This window comes from Euleptes europaea, chromosome 4 (assembly GCF_029931775.1).
Source record: "Euleptes europaea isolate rEulEur1 chromosome 4, rEulEur1.hap1, whole genome shotgun sequence".
Taxonomy (NCBI): domain Eukaryota; kingdom Metazoa; phylum Chordata; class Lepidosauria; order Squamata; family Sphaerodactylidae; genus Euleptes; species Euleptes europaea.
In genome coordinates this window covers 63181239-63199680 of record NC_079315.1, presented here as the reverse complement: position 1 = coordinate 63199680, position 18442 = coordinate 63181239, and the positions used below count along the sequence as shown (strand labels likewise).

The window sequence follows — 18442 nt, the reverse complement described above, 5'->3', positions numbered from 1 at the left end:
CCACCTGGGGAAACATAGACCTAGTAGGGACTAACGCAAGGTCCTTTTATATCCAGATTTCCACCTTTTCCTCACAATAATGGGAACAAGTCTTCTTGTTCCTTAAGCTATTCCAAGGAGGATGCTAGTGGGCCAGAAGATGAAGTTATCATAGCTGATATAAGTACTTAAATGAATTATTTGACTGGCAAATATTATTGTTGGTATTCTCTGAGTATAGTAGAATGTCACATTATTGTCCTACAAGTACTGGTTGTTCATTTGGTTTGTGGGGGAGATCCATGGAGTTACACACAAGCCCTTGAGGAAGGGATGGGGCAGTTGTTCACAGGAACCTTATGGGAACTTGACTATCTCATCATAGGATGATATTTTATTGCACTTAATTCTTTAATTCCAAGATGGAATTTGCTTACATCTTTGGCTTCATTGGCTCCAGGAAAGTAGGGCGTTTGGGGGTAACACTGTGGCTGATTTCTTTCTGACTCACAGAGATTTAGCTTTTGCTCCTGCATTTTTTCCATAAGTATTTATGAGATGAAGGCTGTAAGAAACTCCCCTCCCCCAAGACTGCAGCCTGTAGCTCATCTTCCTTCAAGACATTTTCTCCATCTGTAGGGCTTGCTTTAGCTTCTCACACATCTCTGCTGGAAGGTAGGGCAGAGAAATTCCTTGATTTTCAGCTACTGAATGCATAACTCCACATCCAGGCCTATCAGGTGCTCATCAAACTCCTTGATCTGCACAGCCACCTCTACCTGGGTTAAACCACAGGTAGTCTCCTGGGTCAGTTTTGACTCCCTACGCTGGCTGAAAAAGCACAGCTCTCTCTATTCATCATGTTGTAATTCCATGGTTCCTACAAACCTCCATTAGCTGCAAAATGTGCTGGATCTATTACTACAAACCTTCAATTTTCTTCCACTGTTCATCTCGCTGCTGTTGTAACAGCAATTGTGTCTGTCCCTGGAGTATTTAAGTCCTCCAGAATGTTTCATACACAAAAATTCACAGGCATAGAGGTCCTCTCTACAGAGCAAACAATCCCTCTCTCCACTAGTAGCAGAGGAATGGTTCCTACTCTTCTGCCACCATTGAGCTATCATATCTGTTGCCATGTTGGAAGTGCACGGGTGCCCAAGTATTCAAAAAGTGAAAATTAAGCATTAATCCAAATCATTGTATTACTTAATACACAAGGTTCAAGCACTCTTGTATTTTCCCCAGCAATTACTTGTGCTTTCTTAGACAAAATTGTGTCTTACCTAGAGAACTATAGACCTGTGATGAAAAATGTTGAGAACCATGATCACACACATTTAGAATACAATAAATTGATTGTCCTTTTCAATACATACAGTTTACTACTTTACTCATCATCTGATTTCAAACACATCTGCATTTTCAAGTTATAATAGAATAAAGTTGATTTATGGTACTAGTGCAGGATAAAGACTTGCACATTTTCAGAAGGAAGAAGCCACTTAGAAAACTATTTTGTGTGAAATGTAAAACTGGAAATAAAAAATTGGAAATGTGATTTGAATGAGATGTTGGTCATATCTGACAAAATATTGTTCTGGATAATTATAATCAGTGCATTGCTTTCCAGTACCAAAACCTTGCATAATATATTGTATATTGTCATAATGTGCATCTTGGATGGATTTTGCACTTGTATATCTTTTAATGCAAAGATTCGAAAAACTTATGTTACCAAAATGACTCTCAAGTGCCTATTAAGAACACTCAACACACATACTAGTCCTCCTGAATTACTGTCTTGGTTTATTAAAAATGACTTTAAAAGGGTAGCATAAAAATAACTCATTTAACAAGAAGTATTCATGAATTTTGCCCAAACTGTGCATTCCTTTTGATTATGGGCAATCATAAAGTACAGAAGATGAAAATCCAGATATATTTTCACTAGATACGAAAGGACAAACACGAAACTCCAAATGGAAGTCAGCTTAAAACACCTATTTTATCTTGTGTGCCTTTTCAAGGTAGAGTGAGTAATGGTTAGGTCTCCCCAATCTAGGCAGTTATAGTCCCACTTCATAAATTATATCTGTTTTGTAGTTGCTGCTGAAAGCCAGTAGGCATTACTAGACGCTGCAGATGGCTGCTGTAGATACAAATGCATCCAGTCATGTTGATAGGTTCTATCTCTGGAGAAACTTTCATAATGTCAATGTACAGTACTGGTTCAGAGACTTTTCAAGTGATAGAGGCAATTCATATGATAATACAAATGCTCCAGGTAATCTGATAAAGTTTAGGTTAAGCCCAGAAGTGAAATAATAATACATAGGCCCTCTTCACGTCATAAAAAGTTGATTATAAAATGCGAGGTTTCAAAACATGGTACATGAATGTCCTCTTCCGAAAGACATTAGGGCTTACACCATCACTATTCACAGCATCTGTTCGGAAGTGTTCATCTAACCTTTTTCAAAAGAAAAAGGCTTAACACTACCAAAATACTTATTCCATGAAACAGTGGCTTTCCATTGTGTGAACCTTTTGTGCTCGTAAATAAATTTCAGTATTTGAAATCTGTGTGTTTCGTGATACAATGAACAGTAAACAGAAGTACAACTCTTGTCTTTTCCCACACATAAAATACTGTCCTGTTAGGGCTTTTTCCGCCACTCCACTTAATCCTGATTTTCTTAGTAGTTGATCCACAAGCATTGGAATGGTTTGAGCACAGTTCTTCTGCACATCTGCCCTCCCTCTGTATTTTCACAGTTGTGGAGTCAGTTTATTTTCTTTTGCACATGCTTAAATAATGAGAATTATCAAGGGAGGGTGCTGTTGTCATTAGTAGTGTCACAGCAACCCCTTTTTAATATTTGTGCATGCTTGGCAATAGCCTGTTCCCTCAATAGAGATATAAGAAAGCAGGGAATTCAGAGAACTTGCCTAAACTATCATTGCAAAGCTCTATCAATATATTGATATTTCATTGCCATTTCTTTAAAAAATAAAAATGAAACCACTCATCTTTAGGGTGGGGGGGATGGTTTGATTATGATGACAGTCCAAAAATTGGGCTGGAAGTGGGTGGGTGTGGGCAGGACAAAGAAAACCAACAGAAACATTACTCACGAGGAAAACGCAGACTCAAAATCACCTTCCAGGAAAAGATTGCGGTAACAGTAGTCTCAAAAGAACAGGGGGAAAATGTGACAAAAGCAAAAAGAAAAGAAAAAATAAGCAAAAACTAAAGGCACAAGAACGTGTGCAGAAATCAGGGGATAAACTGAAGAAGTATGAGGCTAGAACTAATAGAAGAACCCTATTTAGAAAAGCCCTTTCAGCACAATCCATTGAAACTAATGGGCTTAGACTGGAATAACTCTCCTTAGTATTGCAATGTTAGACTATATTTGGGACAAGTGAATCTATTTCTGTATCCTCAGACAGAATGTAAACAAAAACCAAAAATGATAATCTAAAATTCCTTATAATATTTGATGCCCACAATTCAAGGATGGGATGGCTTTGTGGATGCATCTAAATTATCAGCCTCTTACAAGTAGAGCCCAGGTGAAGCTGGAGGAAGAAAGAAGTTGCAGTTGCATGTTTCTCTCAACTGCAAGCCATGCATGACCCTCAGCGGTCCCAGACAGCCATGCCTGGTAATTGCATTACCAGGACTCTGCAGGCTGCAAAGCAGAAATTAAAAGGTGTAGCATTTCTGTATTTTTCTTAATTATTACATTAAAGTTCAGTTCATTGTTGGTGATTGTAGAGTGCAGAAACTGGTGTCTGGAGATTCTCAGAGAGAAAAAATCTGAGCTGAAGTTGCTGTCCATTTGTGTAATCTAATACTTTCTAAGAAGTTCTGATTGAACATAGGGAAATGAATTATTTTGGATGAACCTCAATAACAGAAGAACTGATTTTTGTAATAGTGGTGTAAGGCTGGAGAATGTACCAGTAAAATGCCTTTCGCTGGTCATATGGAAGGGGAATGGAGTTCATGGAGTGCTTGTAGCAGAACTTGCAACACTGGAATCAGCAGTCGACAGCGTAGATGCTCTGGGTAAAATAAAATTAATTTATCCTTTTTAATTGTATAATATTATTGTGATTAATAATACCTGTTTCCTCCTGGTTTTGAAGAGATATGATATAGGGGAATACTCCTGTGACTCAGTCTCAAACCGAGCAAGAACTAGAAGTTTATAGCATGGAGGAGGTTTCATCCTCTTGCACAAAAACTACTCCCCTTTTTAAATTTCTTACTCTGAATTGTGCGGTGATTCATACAGACAGGAGACATGGGTTCTCCAGCTTTGTTAGTTAGAACTAAAATGATTTTTAAAATAGTTTCTCATCTGTGATCATTATATGGAATATGAAGGAGATGTACTGTATGTTTGTGCTGTATTATCAGAATCGTGGAAGAGCCATGTATTGTCTGATGCAGTTTTTACCCCAAAACTATCAGCCTTGCCAGCTGAAACACATTTACTTTAGTGTTGTGAATGACAAAACATAAATGGGTAGAAATTGAACAGAGTTAAGGGGAGGGGACAAATCTTGTACCTATTCTAGCTTCTGGTAATATCTGGGTCTCAAGCAAGAGGGAATATTTTGTCCCTTTCTCCTCAGCTGCACCTCAGATGGCAACCCATTTACTGTCTCTCATGGTACTCAGCAGGAGGCACTGAGAATCAAGCTAGCCCCAGTCTGCCTAGATGCACCCTTTCATCTCCTATGTCCTCACCTAGGCTTCTGTTTTCTTGTGAAATCTAGATTGGATTTCACAGAAGAATCAGGGACCCGCATCCCTTGAACTAGTCATTAAATTGAATACCATTCCAAGGGAAGCTAATGAAACATCCAACAAAGTTAAGTGGATGGGGTTTAACTGTCCTGCTCACATCAAGAGTCCAGAGGCATATAGGTTCCAAGGCAGGGATAGCAAGTACTATCAGACCTGTGATCCTACAACAGCTAATGTTGGACTGAGGCTATTTATAGGAGCTAATTCATCATTGTGGTACCTATGTGGTCCTACATGGTTACTGCACACATACAGGCCTACCACAGAAAGGTTTCTGAACCTCAAAAAACACCTGAGGGCACTCTGTTTCCCTCCACCACAGTTTCTTGCCTTTTGTAGCATGATATAAAGGGGGAAGAGCACCCTTCCTTCAGTTCTCTCTTCCGCTGAAAGAGGTTTGTTGTTAAAAGCTCTGTCTCTTTTTCAACCAGCACAAAACTGACAACAATTTTTACCTCATCCTACTGCCTCCTTAGAGCAAAGAAACTGAGAAATTGCACAAAAAGCAGGTCCTGAGGGTTGAAAATCCCACATGCAGATGACCATGAAAAATACCTCCTTTGAGGTGCTGAAGAGCACAATGCCTCACATTGCTCTTTCACCAATTTTGGGTCACCTTGGGCCTGGTAAAGAGCACAGGAAACATTGCAGGCTCTGCTGTATCTCCAGAGCATAGCTCCTCAGAACCACCACCTGAAAAGTCTCACCATAAACAGAAGCATATGAAGAAGCCTTCTGAGTCAATGTCATTGTCCTCCTCTTGCCCTAAAGACTTGGCTCCTTGCAAGCTACCACTGGAACGAGTCGAGGGAGTTTCCATTCCGAGAACACCCTCTCCATCAGGCCACCCACTGTACTCATCCCGTTCCACTTCTGAAGGTGACCTATAAGACTCAGAACCTCCTATTCCTTTTCAACAATCCAACCCCTCAACCTACCATTGAGACTCACCATCCCAATTGGATCTGATGGATTTGTATTTGACATCAACTTGATTGCAGTACCAAGAGCTCAAGTGTGACTATTATGACCAGGGCTGGGATCTGTATGCTCCCCTCAGTTCTGATCAAGCAGAAGCAGGCCATTATCCTCTAGACCAGGGCTTCTTAAATTTTTTCCACTCGCGACCCCTTTTCGCCTGAGAAACGTTTATGCGACACCGGGAATATAAAATAGGTTTAACATTTACTGATAATAAATCAAAAAAATGTTTTAAAACAATTTTCAATACACAGTTCTTCCCTTTGGGCTACCAAAGCACCCAGGGTGTTCACCAAGGTGGTAGCAGTGGTAGTGGCCTACCTACAAGGTGTGGAGTGAAAGATATATCCGTATCTCAATGATTGGCTGATTGTACCAAGCCAACACCTAATACTGTGAGTACTAAAAGGATTGAACCTACAGCTCAATCCAAAGAAATCCAAGTTGGAACCCATTAAAAAAGTTTTTATTCATTGGCACTACATTAGATTCCATTGTAGCCAGAGCATTTCCACCTCCAGCAAGAGTCTTAGCAATCAGATTAAACATACTTCATTGCCAGAAACTATGCTTCCAGCCTGCCATACTAATTCAAATGGCCTCCACTATGTCAGTAGTGCCCTGTGCAAGACTATGCATATGTCCCCTGCAGTTACAGTTCATCAGGGCATTCAGTACCCTTTACCACCTCCAATCAAAGAAGCTAAACATCCTAAGACATTAAGATATCTTAAATCAATTTTGAGCTTCAAAAACCTCTTCATGGTAGGCCTCTGTGCACTGTACCCATGTGGGACTGTACAGGTGACTACTCAATGAATAATTGTTACAGGTAAGTGAAACCTTCTTTTCCTGCAGCTGTAACAGTGGCCTGAAATCTGCAGGCACTAACAGCTGGACCCTGTCCAGCATTCTGCAAAGCCTCATGGAGGATCTGGGATTTCTGATGCCTCATGGGCAGAGGAGGCCTCAGGCAGCCAACTTTGAACGCCACCATCTCAGTTGAGCTTCTGCCCAGGCTTTCTTGTTCCTGCTCATGGAACTCTGGGTGGGGGGAGTGACTGAGGGATTCCTGGCAATCTGTGGGTCTCCTTAGTGAGTTACTGTGCAGCCCCAGTTTCTGAATGGGGTAGCTACTCTTGGGCTATCTGGGCTTCTGGCCCAGCAGCTGTGGCTGGCTGCTTGACTTCTGATGCTACCTGGGAGTCAGAGGGCCCAGGAACTGCAGAGTCTGCAGGGTTTTGACCTTTACAGGGTTAGTTACCACAACATCCTCATCCTTGGAGGACTCATCAGACCCAGCTCTGACACTGATCCATTCCCCACCCCTGTCTGCATATATCATGGGCACTGGAGGTTTTTCTTCTTCTAAGGGCTATAGGAGTGTGCTTATGCCTTCTCAAGGATTATTGACCCTAATAAATATGTTCTCATAATTTCCCTAAGCTTTGGCAAATGTGCTCTTGTTACTTCCTTCCCATAGCTCTTAGAAAGCAGGAATCACTTCTATTCCAAATGTGTTCTCAATAATGGAATCTGGTACAAAAGGCTCTGTAAGTGCCAGAACCTCTGCTGGGTGTGTAATTGTAGGCTAGAGGAAGTGATTCTGCCACTTACAGAGCTTTCATTAGCCCCAAATTGCACTTTTCGCAGAGATTCTGGCACTTACAAAACGTACTTAAGTGATGGAATCTCTGTAGGAAGTATAATTGTGGGATAAAAGAATTGTGCCACTTACACGGTTTCCTGGATCCCGCAACTGTACTCCCAGCAGCGATGTTGACACAGATAGAAGCTTGTGTTAGTGCCAGCATTTCTGCTGAGAGCACAGTTGTGAAGTGTGAACTCCAGGAACAAGTGCTTTATGAGTGCTCTTGTGCAATCTTACAATTCAGTAGGGCAGCATTTTAGTCAAGATTGCACAAGTCTATCTTCATAGCATTTAAGACGTTTCTTTCCCATTGTCCGTAGTATTTGTAGACACTGAGGAGGGAAATGGGTTTTAAAAGGCAGGGCAAAGGGAAGGGATTCCCACACTAGTCTTGGGGCCCTGCTTTGTCAAATATTTCAAACTTCAATGGAAGAACTTCAGATTGAATCCCTAGTAGTGGAGAGGAATCAACCCCTAAATGGGACTATACTAATAGACTAAAATAAAAGGCTTGCAGTCATATGGCTGCACACTGATTGGCTGGGATCTAGCAATGGGCAATCCATGCATGGAAAAGATTCTACATCTTGCATATGTATGCAAGTAGGAACATGGGATATGGATGGGAGGGAGAATCTTCCACATTCAACAGCCTGGTTTATATAAGCAGCCCATACCCAATCCAGAGATTCAGTAATGACTGTTGACCTATTATTGTACTTGTAGGACCTTCTCCCTCACTATTTTGAAACTATAGTCTTCTTCACATGCTCAGTGGTCATCTGTTCAGTGGTAGAGAGAGTTTCACATCTCTGAATTGGGGCAACTATATCAATTCAGTGTTACTCTGGGGATGTTGTTGCATGCTCTTATTGTTATACTCACAATCTCCTGCTTGGTTTCCTTTTACCTTGCATTCCTTTAATGACATCTAAAAGAAAGCATTATGATTACCTCTGGTGGTATTCACTGCTATTACCTCTTGTTACAGAAACCAATGTATAAAAAAAAGTATTTGTGCATGCTCTCTCTCTTCAACACATCCTCTTCAAATAAGTTACTATATTGTTTTGTCTTCCTTAGTCCAGTTCGTGAAGGGAGGGAATGTCACAGTTCTAGAATACAATATAAAATATGTGAGAATCCTTCTTGTCCTCCTGGAGTACCTGCATTCAGGGATTGGCAATGTCAGGTCTTCAGTGTCAGGCCATCATATCAGAAACATGTGCAGCAGTGGCAGGCGGTTATAGATGAAGGTAAGAAAACCCCTATTCCTAGCATTATGATTTTGTAGATAAGACTTGAGATATTTCATGATACTATCATGGTACTCAAGATTGTCATTTAAAAATATGGACATTACAATATGGCTTTGATTGGTGCTTGACCTTGATAGAAATTTGTTGGTTTTCCCCCTTTGATAATTTAAAAATGTATAATGCCTAATTTATGAGCAGAAAACATTTATTGAATGAAAAGTATGTGTTCCAGACAAAATATTATCCACCTGCATGTTCTTGGATTTTTTTAGTTACATTATATGAATATTATGCAGATGAATATCTTAATACGTTTGGTTAGAAAACAAACCTCTTACTTCTCAAGTTCATTATGAACTTGGCTTGGATCCCACCTAACATTTCCACTGACAACTTCTTTACCTTCCTGTTCCTGTTGCAGCCCTAACAACAGATGCTTTTCCTGGGGGACAGGGCACATGCAACAACAGCATTGGAGAGGATGTCAGAGGTCTATAGGTGGAGGGGTTATTGGTGAAGATCATTCCCTACTATTAGCAGAAATGCACTGCAGTTTCTAACCTCATATAGTGAATAATTTTGACATAATGTTTGTCAAAAATGTCTTTCAAATATTTGTTATGGGGCAGATATTGGCTGCACAACAGCACACAATGCTTTTCTAATTGTGAAGGTATAGTTTTGTTGAGGTTTAGAAAACATAACACACAGATAGTGACTTTTCTGAGCTATAGGATATGCTTACACTAGATCCTATCTTCTCCATACCATGCAAACATTAGACAAGACTCTATTGTGACTGTCAAACCTTCTATGTGTGCTGGAAGGCACAGGGCAAGGCAAGGCATTTTTTCATGTGTGAGAAGATTTTGGGATAAAAAGAATCCACAGGAGTCTGTTGTTTTGAATAGATTCCTCCTGTTTTCTTCCCTTACTGCTGCTCAAAAGAGAATACCCTGCCTTGTCCATGAGCTTAATGTGCATAAAAGAGGATTTGGTTTGTTGATGGTGTGACCCTCACTAATAATAGCTTAGATGAAGACTATTTTGGCAATTTATCCTGATACCTCTTCCCGCTACAGCCCCTCCCCACTCGCGATGACATTCCTTAGGGTTTCATATGCCCTAGGAACAGCATTTTGAGGAGATGAGTGGGCTGCAGTGGGATGGAGAAGGCAGATAAGTTCCATTTTGCCACTGGAAAATTTAGTCTGGATCCAAATTAATGTCTGGCTAGTAAGTCAATTAACCATTGATGAAAACATTACCCTTCTTTTTAAAAAAAAAAATAGGAAGAGAGCTTCAGCTTCTTTTGTTTAATATGAAAAGCACTATCGTCTTCTAACCACTCAGTCTGGAGGAGCAAGGAAGAGTTGGCTATATGCCCTTCGTAAGAAGAACTATTTTAAATGGAGCTTTCTTAGGCATTGTGATTTTGTGCAAGTCAATCTAATAGGATGCATCTAGGTAAAGTTCCCTTTGGAATGTGTGCTTAATTCCTATCTGGTATATAGTAAGAATATAAGTAAGTACTATGACAAATAGTAAGAATATAAGTAGGTACTATATTACTTCAAAAACAGTATAATGTTCAAGCTAACTTTTTTTTTTGGTAACCTTTTCTTATAGAAAAGCCTTGTGCATTATTTTGCTCTCCGAATGGAAAAGATCAGCGTATACTGGTAACAGAGAAAGTGATGGATGGAACTTCATGTGGCCCTCAGGACCTAGATATATGTGCAAATGGCAGATGCCAGGTGAATCAACTTTGACTTTCTATTTTATTGTGAAGTGATGTTCAAACTTTTGCCCCTTCTAAACTAAATTGGGGGAGTGAGCAGCTACGTGGCAAGTGCAGTTCAATGTAAGTGTAAAGCTCTCAAAACAGTTAATATTAACAATTGAGTAAAATGGTAAATCCACCTTACTCAAAACCTTACAATATGAAGGATACTAATAACAACACTATTTGCCAAATGCCAAGCAGAAAAAGAAATTGTATCTTTTATGAAAGTTCAGAAGGGAGGAGGTTTTCCATATCCCTTAAGGGCAATGAATCAGAGAGTTGGGGCCATCACCCCAAAAGCCTTGGACACAGCTACCACCATTCTCATATGTCTAACAGAACAATCCTTAACAGTGGTTCTTGTAGGTTATCCGGGCTGTGTGACCGTGGTCTTGGTATTTTCTTTCCTGACGTTTCGTCAGCAGCTGTGGCAGGCATCTTCAGAGGATTAACACTGAAGGACAGTGTCTCCTTCAGTGTTAATCCTCCAAAGATGCCTGCCACAGCTGCTGGCGAAACGTCAGGAAAGAAAATACTAAGACCACGGTCACACAGCCCGGATAACCTACAAGAACCAATGAACTCTGACCGTGAAAGCCTTCGACAAAATCCTTAACAGGTCTATCCAGAATCCTCCTTAGGTCTATTCAGTGAGGCTTATTTCCAGGAAAGTATTCTGAGGATTTCACAGTAAGTGTCGGCATCCAGGTCTTGGTGGGTAGGTTCATTTGAGAAGAGATGATCCTTCAGATATGTGCTGCAGGTCTGTGAAGGGATTTAAAGATTAAAATTAGAGAAGCAGATAAAGTTCAGCTCAGAGTACCAGCAGCTTGGAAAACCCTTCAGAGTGATGTAAATCTTGCTGCTGCCTGATGGTATATCTGAACCAAACAAGAATTTCCTTTCCCCTCTTGTACAACTTGCCTGTTCTGGTGATGTGGGGTGGTGATTTGAGAAAGCTTAAAGAAGGGGAAATACTTGCAGTCTCTGCCCACCCCTATGTGTTTTAGGAATAGTAATTCTCAGAATGCCTGGCATTTATTAAAAGCACTACAATTCCCAGAATGCACTGGGGGATCAGTGGGAAAAGGAGAGAGATGCTTCAACTATTTGTTCCTTCTCACAGCTGCCTCATTGTGCCTTCACTGGTCCCCATCATCAACAAAGCAAATAAGCTGGGAGGGAGGAGAAAAGAGAGAATTCTAGGCCTACTGTGCCATCAAATTTCAGCTCTAATAAACATTTTTTCAAAAAATCTCGGTTTGTTTGAGCTTGAATTGGGGTGGGGGAAGTGGGTTAAAACAAATTGGTAACCAGTGCAGCTGATATAGAAGAGGCTGTAGTTAAAATTACAGGAACATGAACACCGTAGCAAGGTCTGATATGTTTAGAAGTGTGGCGAGTTTACTCATTAAATGCAGATTGAAAAGTTCACAGCTCTGCTTTGAAAAAAAACAGATGAGAACTCAGAAACAACCATATCCTCTTCTCTTCATTTAATAGGGTAACTGCCCCTCCATTTATCAACAACTAAACAATATTTTCAAGAACACTGATGTTCCCTACTAGCAACCTGTCCATCTGGTGTTGTCTGGTTGGATTTAGGCTGGACTTTGTCCATGAAGGTTATTATTTACTTGTTGCACATATATCCCCACATGCCCAAATGCATAGGAAAGAAGAATAAAGGAAATGGCTTCCCTGCTCTGTATACTAAAATCAGCACTGGTGACTACTAGCAAATCTTTAGATTAGCTTCCTCTTTAGATCATTATGTTTTTCTTAGACCAGTGTTTAGTGGTATTTTTCCTGGGACAATTCAAAGTCAGGTAATATTAAGCTCTGCTTCAGTATGACATGCACTAAAGGACATACTACAGTTTTTTGTAAAATGTTTTTACTCTTCTTTTTAATCTCAGAAGTTTGGATGTGATGGCATATTAGGATCTTTAGCATGGGAAGATCATTGTGGTGTCTGCAATGGAGATGGGAAATCATGCAGAGTTGTTAAAGGGGATTTTAATCACACTCGAGGAACAGGTAAGCTACTTTTTGCTTAACTAATTATGTACTGAAAAGTGTGTGTGTGTGTGTGTGTGTGTGTATGTGTATACACACACACACACACACACACACATATATATATATATTCCCAACTGTGCACCCATCTGTGGATTAAATCCACAGATAGGGGGCACACTGACCCCAAACAGATGTTTCTTCAAACTTGGGATACTCTCCAAGTTTGCAGAAAAATCTGAAAATTGAAAAAACCTCAGGCTGCCAGTGGTGGCACAGCCTAGGAGCTGCTCTGGGCCCAGTAGCAACCTTGGCATTTCCCAGCAGGGGCCTCAGTGCACCTGCCCAGCGCAGTCTGGGTGAGCCGCCAAGAGAGAGGGGGGAAGCCTTGACATGCCTGTCCAGAGCAGTCCAGGCAAACCGCCTGGGGCGGGGGGCCTCAGCGTGCCTGCCTAGAGTGCTCTAGGTGAACCTCGGGGGGGCTGTGGGTAGAGAAGGCTCAGTGTGCCCGCCTGGACTGGGCAAGTTGCTGAGAGCTGGGATGGGGGTGGGAAGTGGAAGAAGCCTGCAGAGAAAGGGGATGGGGATGAGAGGAGGAAGGAAGAGGAGACAATATCGGATGGCTGCTTCTGCAAATTTCTTGCGTGGTCCCTATTTGCATATATTTACTTCTCAAGTGTGGGTAGATCTGCAGATATCTAAATCCACAGAACGGACCCACATGGAGAGAGAGGATATTTTCCACCAAACTTGAGGGGACCCTCAGTTTTGCAGAAAAATCTGAAATGGTAAAAAAAAAAAAAATACATGGGGGGTTTAAATTCCCCCCTTTAAAAAGTTGTCTGCATATGAGCAAACAATGCACCTACCTCCTCTTCTTGTGGCAGGCCAATGATGTTACTGATGGTGGGTGGGGTAGCCTGGAGCCCCAGCAGGCTGGTTGTGTTGCTGTTGCTCATGATGGGGGGTGGGGTGGCCAGGAGCTGCCACAAACCCAGCTGCTTCACTGATGACGGAGGGGGTGGCGGGAAGCTGTGGAAGGTCTGGCTGAATCACTGATGGTGTGGAGGGTGGCCAGGAGCTGTAGTGATCCTGGCTGTTTCGCTGACAGTGTGGGGGGTGGCAGGTAGCCATGGTGAGCCGGCTGCATTGCTTATAGTGGAGGGTGGAGTGGCTGGGAGCCGCAACAGACCTAGATGCTTTGTTAATGGTGTTGGTGTGTGGGGGGGGGTTAAAACATTTTTTTAAATTGTGGGTTTAATTCCCCCCCCCCCAAAAAAAAGTAGTGTTCTCTGTGCCCTGCACAGCTTTTTTATGTCAAAGCTGCAGGCAGGTGGGGAATTGCTGGTGCTGTTGAGGCAGCAAAGAGGTTAAGTAGCCAAGTGAGAAGATGAGGGGCTCCCTCCACCAGTGGCCTGCCTGAGCTTCTTCCATCACCAGCATGCCCAGTGCGGCCTCCCCCATTGTGTCCAGTGACAACGTGGCTTCCCCCATTGCATCTGGGGCCAGTATGGCCAAAGTGGGGGACTGGTGGGGAAGTAGATGTGCAGGGAGCTGACCCGGTCAAGGCCTTGGAACTTCCCCAAAGAAAATAAAAGACAGTCAAGGATGCCCACCTAGTTAGTGTGTGTGTGTGTGTGTGTGTGTGTGTGTGTGTGTGTGTGTGTGTGTAGGGGGGCATCTGGAAGGAAATAATAGCCAATGGCAGAGTTGTCTGCTGGAAGGATCCATGTGATGGGAGAGGGGAGAAAGAAAGAGAGAGTAATGGGGGGAGTGAGAAAGGGCAAATAGGGATTGGAATGACAAAAAGAGTGACATTAGGCATGATGGAGAAAGACAGAGAGAGAAAGACACGAATAAAAGAGAGAAAGTAAGAGGAGTGGGAAAGGGAGAAGAGAGAAACAGAGAAGGGGTGGTGGGAGAGGGTAATAAGCAAAGGTGGCGAAATGGGATATTCAGAGAATGGGATGGGGAAAAGTAGAGAGGGGGTAGTTTGACAGCGATGGGACGGGGAAATTGATGGGAAAAGGGTTGGGGCAAAAAAGAAAGAGGGCTATGTTGACAGATAGGAGGGGAGAAAGAGAGAGGAGAAAGAGAGAGGTGGGTAGGATGGCAGAGAAGAGGAGGGGAAGATTGACAGAAAAAAGGGTGGGGAGAAATAGGGGGAGAAAGAGAGGAGAGGAAGATAGGCAGAAATTGAAAGGGGTTAGAAAAAGGTGGAAGATTGTTAGAGAAGGGAGGAGAGGGAAGGAAGCAAAGTGGGGAAGAAATGCAACTTCCTTGCAAGTTTCTTGTGGGTCCCCACTTGTATATACTAATAACCAAATCGGCAAACTCTGAAGATACTTAAATATGGTAACTGGAGTTGTGAACATGCAAGGCAGATCTTTTAACAAACCTGAAAAGGGTTCCAGATTTGCCGAAAAATGTAAAATTAAAAAAATACCTTGAAGGGCTTTAAAAATCACCAAAATGATAAAGGGAGCATCTGTAGCTTTAAGCAACAGATTCCCTCAGTGGCTGTTGCTAGGCAACAACAGCATTCCAAGATTGGTTCTGTCGGTAAACGGCAGAGGAAGGGGCCCTTTCCAGGCCTATTATGGCCTTTGAGCAAGGGCACCTTGGGCCAGACCTAGCTAAGGTTGCCAGCTCTAGGTTGGGAAATTCCTAGAGATTTTGTAGCGTAATCTTAGGAGGGCAGGGTTTGGAGAGGGAAGAGGCCTCAGCTGGATATAATGCCATAGATTCTACCTTCCAAGGCAGCCATTTTCTCCATGGGGACAGACCTTTGTCATCTGGAGTTCAGGTGTAATTCTGGGAGATCCCCAGGTACCACCTGGAGGTTGGCAGCCCTATGCCTGGCAGCAGCCTCTGAGTGACTTGATATTACCCGACTTGCATGGCTGCTTGCTGCTGTTCAACAGCAGCCATCCTATGAAAGCCAGTGCAGTGTAGAAGTTAGAACTTCAGAGTAGAGTCTGGGAGACCCAGGTTCGAATCCCCATCTTTCTGTGGAAGCTCACTGGGTGATTTTGGACCAGTCACATACTTTCAGATTAATCTACCTCATGGGATTGTTGTGCAGATAAAAAGGTGTAGTAAAATTGGTGTTGTGTGTGAGTGGACAATTTGCAATGGAGAAGAATATGGGAACAAAGAAGTGGAGGTTATCATGCAGTAGCAATTTAGCATGGGCAGAAAATTGTCAAATGACAATGAAGAAGTACAATAGCAAGATAGTTGTTTTAGCCCTAAAATCAAAACATGCATTCAGGAAGTAGAGACACAGACTTAAAGCAGGGCTATTATTTTGAAGGTCTGATGAACAAGTACACATGGATATATATTTTTTAATTGAATGCCTAGGATTTTTGGTTATGCTCTTCATTTTTTACCTTGTAATTAGGTTATGTGGAAGCTTTGGTGATACCTGCAGGAGCAAGAAGAATCAAAGTTGTGGAAGAAAAACCAGCTCATAGCTACTTGGGTAAGTGGTGTTTGGGCCAAAATTGATATACATAGTTCATACAAAAATGAAAGCCAAACATTAGTTTATTCTTAATTGAATTAAACAAAAGTAATGATTTCAATTATATATCAAATCAGATGTCTTCTTAAGGCACTACATAGTTTCAGGGAAGTATTTGTTTGAGCTCCTCAGTTACATTCGGCTGGGAAAGTGATGATTTTTGTATTATGTGGACAGTAATACTGTGAGATTCATAGAATTATAGAATTGGAAGGGGAATTATAGGTAATCTTCCTGCTCAGTGTAGAAAATCCAAAGCTTAAGTGCGACTATGAGATGGCAGTTCAACCTCTGCTTGAAGAGGACCAGGGAAGGACAAATCATCCACTGTTTTGGTAAACTGCTGTCTTGATTAGGAAGTTTCTCCTAATGTTTAACTACCCTCCTGTAAATTAAGCCAATGTCAGGAGTGTGGATGAACTCTAGATGTAGGACCAATGGTGCGAAACAGAGCCAGAATCAGAAGTCCAACAGAGATGTCCTAGGTCTACACTTTGTGAATGCAATGGTGGCAGAGAAACTTTGTTTCTTTGCCCTCACCGCCATGGAGTAGGCTTTAAAATGAGCTCTAACCTATGCCTTGTGGGATTTGTCAGGTGTTTTTCTGCACTGCTGCTCTAGCCATCTCCCTTGTCTTTTAATAATCTGCAGCCTTCAGTAAACCCAGTAACTGATAGACAGCCAATATAGCATACAAAACCTTTACATAATCCTCCCTCATAGTGATAAATTAAAAATGGATACTACTAGGATTGTGCATATCAATATACCCTAACCGAAAATAAACCCAAAATAAGCCATTTCGGTAATTTTCAGGTTTTGGATTTACCGAATGCCAAAACCTGGGGATCTGCCCAAAGCTGAATAGGCGATTCCCTATTCGCCTTTGCTCAGGTGCATGGCTTTATGTTTTCTCCCATTTTTCTATCATTTTTTTTTTTACTGGTTTTGTTAGGGCCCCATAGTTGCGGTCCTTTTGAGGTAGAGATTGTGTAATCGGAGCCAACTTGGTCTGACCAACCATCCAACCACACAACCATCTGTCCATCACCATTCAGTGGTTAATTTGGATCAAGCATAAGGGTTGTTTAAAAGACGGGGCTCACCATGTTCATGTACATATTAGTTGTGTTAGCTCGTGTCCACAATTCTTTTTGTTTTCTGTCAAGTCACAGCTGACTTATCGCAACTCCATAGGGTTTTCAAGACTAGAGATGTTCAGAGGTGTTTTGCCCTTGCCTGCCTCTATGTATCAAACATAGACTTCTTTGGTGTCCCCCATTCAAGTACTAACCAGGGCTGACCCTGCTTAGCTTCCAAGATCTGATATACAATTATGTGAATGGGTTTATGTTAGGCTCTAGTATTATTTGATTTTAGAGCTCTTTTATTATATTGTTGCTGTTTAAACTGCTTTATTCTGTAATTTAATATTTTTATTGCTATATTGGAAGCTGTCTCAGGAATTTGACTGGGTTAAAAGTATGGGGTACACATTTCTAAATAAGTGAATCATAAATGTGATCTGGAAGTATGGAGGTGCCTGTTGTAGAAGGGGCTGTGTGCCCTTTGAAAAGTCAGGTTTGTAGTAGTCTGACATACCTACTGAAATAAGCTTTTGATAACTGGTCAGAAACCCAAGGTAGTACAAAATATAGCATTCTGCTATTTTTCCTATAGTCCAGTGATTGTTCTCATTATATTTGCTCATTAGATGGAGGATTATCATTTTCATTTATCTTTTAAATAGATTACAACAGAAAAATACCTCTTATAACTGTTGGTTATTGTGGCGATTTGGGTGAGAATATTTTGCACTATATGCATTCATTGTACTATGCTTTAGTGGCATGCGTGATAGCTGGATAATACAATTATATTATTGCGAGTTTATGGTGCTATTGCCATTGTTACCCATAGAAACATAACAAAACATTGAAGTATGGTTGGGAGTGCAGTTGCCAAAAATGACTCACATTAACGTACAACTTTATGAAGAGATTTGGGCAAGGACTTAGAGAATGAGGCCTTTCACATCACTAATGCCAAGCATGGAATTTCAGTGAGAAAGAATGTTTAGGGCAACCTTGTCCAGAAGATGACTTCAAGCTTATTTGACTTCACATATCTGGTTAAGGGGCTAAGGCATTCAAAATGCACATTACAGGAGAAAAAATGGAAGAATGTATGTATCAGTAATGACATTGTCATGTAACCTCAATTCCTTGACCTTATTAAATGCTTATGGGAATTGATAGCCCCAGGAAGGGAAAGAGACAGCCAAAAATATATTTGGCAGGGTTGATCACGTTGATGCCTGTTTGCAAAGCAGTAATTTAAAAACTTGAAGAAAATAACACGAACATTTAATACATGAGACAAAAGTAGCTCAGATATCCGCAGGCGCATTGAG

The 18442-nt window shown here is 41.5% G+C and overlaps 1 protein-coding gene across 1 annotated transcript in view; it reads left to right on the top strand.

Annotated features, from left to right (window-relative positions):
* The window catches only part of ADAMTS19 (ADAM metallopeptidase with thrombospondin type 1 motif 19), a 117961-nt gene that overhangs the window by 72980 nt on the left and 26539 nt on the right, over nucleotides 1-18442 (top strand). The window contains exons 11-15 of the mRNA XM_056848030.1: nucleotides 3927-4057; nucleotides 8520-8692; nucleotides 10325-10452; nucleotides 12401-12521; nucleotides 15907-15987. Of these exons, the coding sequence (XP_056704008.1) occupies nucleotides 3927-4057; nucleotides 8520-8692; nucleotides 10325-10452; nucleotides 12401-12521; nucleotides 15907-15987 (634 nt within the window). The remainder of the gene's footprint in view (nucleotides 1-3926; nucleotides 4058-8519; nucleotides 8693-10324; nucleotides 10453-12400; nucleotides 12522-15906; nucleotides 15988-18442) is intronic.